Below are 2,506 nucleotides of genomic sequence, written 5' to 3'. Positions count from 1 at the left end.
CCACTTAGCTATTGAAGTACATCTTGGTTATTTCCAAGTGTCTGCAATTATGAATAAAACTGCTATAACATTTGTGTGCAGATAAGTTTTCATACCAATTGGATAAATATCAAGGAGCACAATTGCTGGATGGTATAGTGATAACCACATTCAGCTTTATAAAAAACTGCCAAACTGTCTTCCAAAGTGATTGTATCATTTTGCATTCTCACCAGCAATGAGCAAGAGTCTGTCCTCACCAGCATTTGATATTGTCAGTGATTTGGGTTTTGATTCTTTTAGTAGGTGTGTAGTGGCATCTCATTGTAAATCTCATAATTTTCAATTCTTGTTTGATATAGGCTGCCAGACTTCTTATATGCTTTATTTTCCATAAATATGTCTTCTTTGGCATATTATCTGTCCAACTCACTCATTTTTATTGTGTTTCTTATTATTGTTGAATTTTAAGAGTTCTTTATATGTTTTGACTAAACTTTCTTTATCAGATATATCTTTTGTAAGTATTTTCTCTGTATCTTTTGTTTTTCTTTTCATTCTTTTGATAGTCTTTCACAGAGCAGAAATTTTAAATTTTTTTTTTTAAATAAAAAAGGGAATTTATTAGAAGAATACAAAGGTTCTTGCAGGGAATCCAACAGCAGTAATGGTCAAAAGCTAGAACTTTGTGAAGTATAGAGTATGCTGTCATCACAAACTAATTCTGGGTTCTGCGCGGTTAGGAAGAGTAGCCATAAGGACAGTCCTCCGTGAACATGGCATAAGGGACTAGAAAGCGGATTCATTTCTGCTTGCTTTCTGATCCTTATAGTCCTTTACGCTGGCCTCAAACGTGTCAAGCACATGTTGGCAGACATTCATGAGCTCATTCAGGCCTCTCTGGAATAGCTCAACAGCTGGAAGAGCACCCCGGGTCTGAATGCGTAAATTAATTTTGCTCTCTGAAGGATGGGTCGTAGTGTAACCACAAAATTCCACTTCTGGGTTCTTCATAATCATGTAACGCAGAGAATTTCCTAGGGTATGGTCTTCCTCATGCAACACGAATGTCACACAGTGTCTATCTGTTCCAGCCGCCTGGACCATTTCCAGGGCTGTCTTCCTCTCGCCTTCAGTCATTGAGGTCTTCAATCCAGACATTTTTCTCTCCAGCTCCTGGTCCTCTTCCATCGCGGGGGCGGTTTCCGGGATCCTCAGGTGGTACTGGCGGACAGGAGCCTCAGCCCCATACCGCGAAACGAGCCGACGAAGCAGGAAGGAAGATAAATTTTAAATTTTACCAAACTGTTCAGTTTGCTCCTTCATGGATAATGATTTTGGTGTTACTTAAATACTCATTGCCAAACCCAAGGACAACTCGATTTTCTTCTGTTTATTGTCTAGAAGTTTTTAGCTTTGTGTTTTATATTTAGACCTGTGATCCATTTTAAGTTAATTTATGTGAGAGGAATAAGATCTGCAGCTACACACCTTCCTTTTTTTTTTTTTAATTGTGGATGTCCAGTTGTTCCAGCATCATTAGTTGAAAGGCTATCATTGCTCTATTTTATTGTCTTCGTTCCTTTGTCAAAGATCAGATGCTTGTGTGGGCCTACTTCTGGGCTTTCCATTTCGTTGCACTGATCAACTTGTCAGTTATTTCACTGGTACCACAATATCTTGATCACTGTAACTTTATAGTAATTCTTGAAGCCAGGTAGTGTCAGTCCTCTAAGTTTGTTCTTCTCAGTATTAAAATGGATATTCTTGATCTTTGTATTTCCACGTAAACTTTACAGTTTGTTGGTGTATAACTTGCTGAGATTTTATTTGTTTTTTGGGTTTTTTTTGAGTTGGAGTCTCACTCTGTCACCCAAACTGGAGTGCAGTGGCTGCTACCAGCCACTGCAGCCTCGACCTGCTGGGCTCTGGCGATCCTTCCACCTCAGCCTTCCAAGTAGCCGGAATTAAAGGCATGTGCTACCACGACCATCTGATTTTTTGATGTATTGTAGAGATGAGGTCTCTCTGCCCAGGTGCTTCTCAAACCCGTGGGCTCAGGCAATCCACTCACCTCAGCCTCCCAAAGGCATGAGATTACAGGCTGAGCCACCGAGCCAGGCTATTTGCCAAGATTTTAATTGAAATCATGTTGAATTTGTTGATCAATTTGGAACAGACTAACATCTAAGCATGTTGGAGGTTCTTATCCTTCACCATGGGATATCTCTCCATTTATTTAGTTGTTTCTTTCTTCAGAGTTTTATTATTTTTCTTCTATACATTTTGTATTATTTTGTTAGATTTATACCCAAGTATTTCATTATTTTGGTGTTGATGTAAATGGTAGGTTTTTAATTTCAAATTCCAATTGTTCATTGTTGGCTTATAGGAATGCAAGTGGCTTTTTTATGACAATCTTAGATGCCTCAACCTTGAAAATAATCACTTATTAGTTCCACGAGGTTGTCTTGTTCTTGTCATTTCTTTGGGTTTTTCTACATAGACAATCATGTCATATGCCAAA

The 2,506-nt window shown here is 38.5% G+C and overlaps 1 protein-coding gene across 1 annotated transcript; it reads right to left on the bottom strand.

The window, feature by feature from the left end:
• Positions 1-573: 573 nt before the first annotated feature.
• On the bottom strand, positions 574-1,256 carry LOC103276403 (DNA-directed RNA polymerases I and III subunit RPAC2). Its single transcript, XM_008073802.1, has one exon. It carries the CDS (start codon positions 1,168-1,170, stop codon positions 769-771), a length of 402 nt encoding a protein of 133 aa, XP_008071993.1. The 5' UTR covers positions 1,171-1,256; the 3' UTR covers positions 574-768.
• Positions 1,257-2,506: the final 1,250 nt, after the last annotated feature.

The sequence above is a fragment of the Carlito syrichta genome, unplaced genomic scaffold (genome assembly GCF_000164805.1).
Source record: "Carlito syrichta isolate Samal-C Ts95f unplaced genomic scaffold, Tarsius_syrichta-2.0.1 Scaffold316185, whole genome shotgun sequence".
In the NCBI taxonomy this organism is placed as follows: Eukaryota; Metazoa; Chordata; class Mammalia; order Primates; family Tarsiidae; genus Carlito; species Carlito syrichta.
The sequence above is the reverse complement of the archived record's forward strand: the minus strand, read 5'-3'. Positions and strand labels throughout refer to the sequence as shown.

Excerpts from the sequence above, each read along its gene's own strand:
- LOC103276403 (XM_008073802.1), bottom strand. The coding sequence starts at position 1,170 with ATGGAAGAGGACCAGGAGCTGGAGAGAAAAATGTCTGGATTGAAGACC.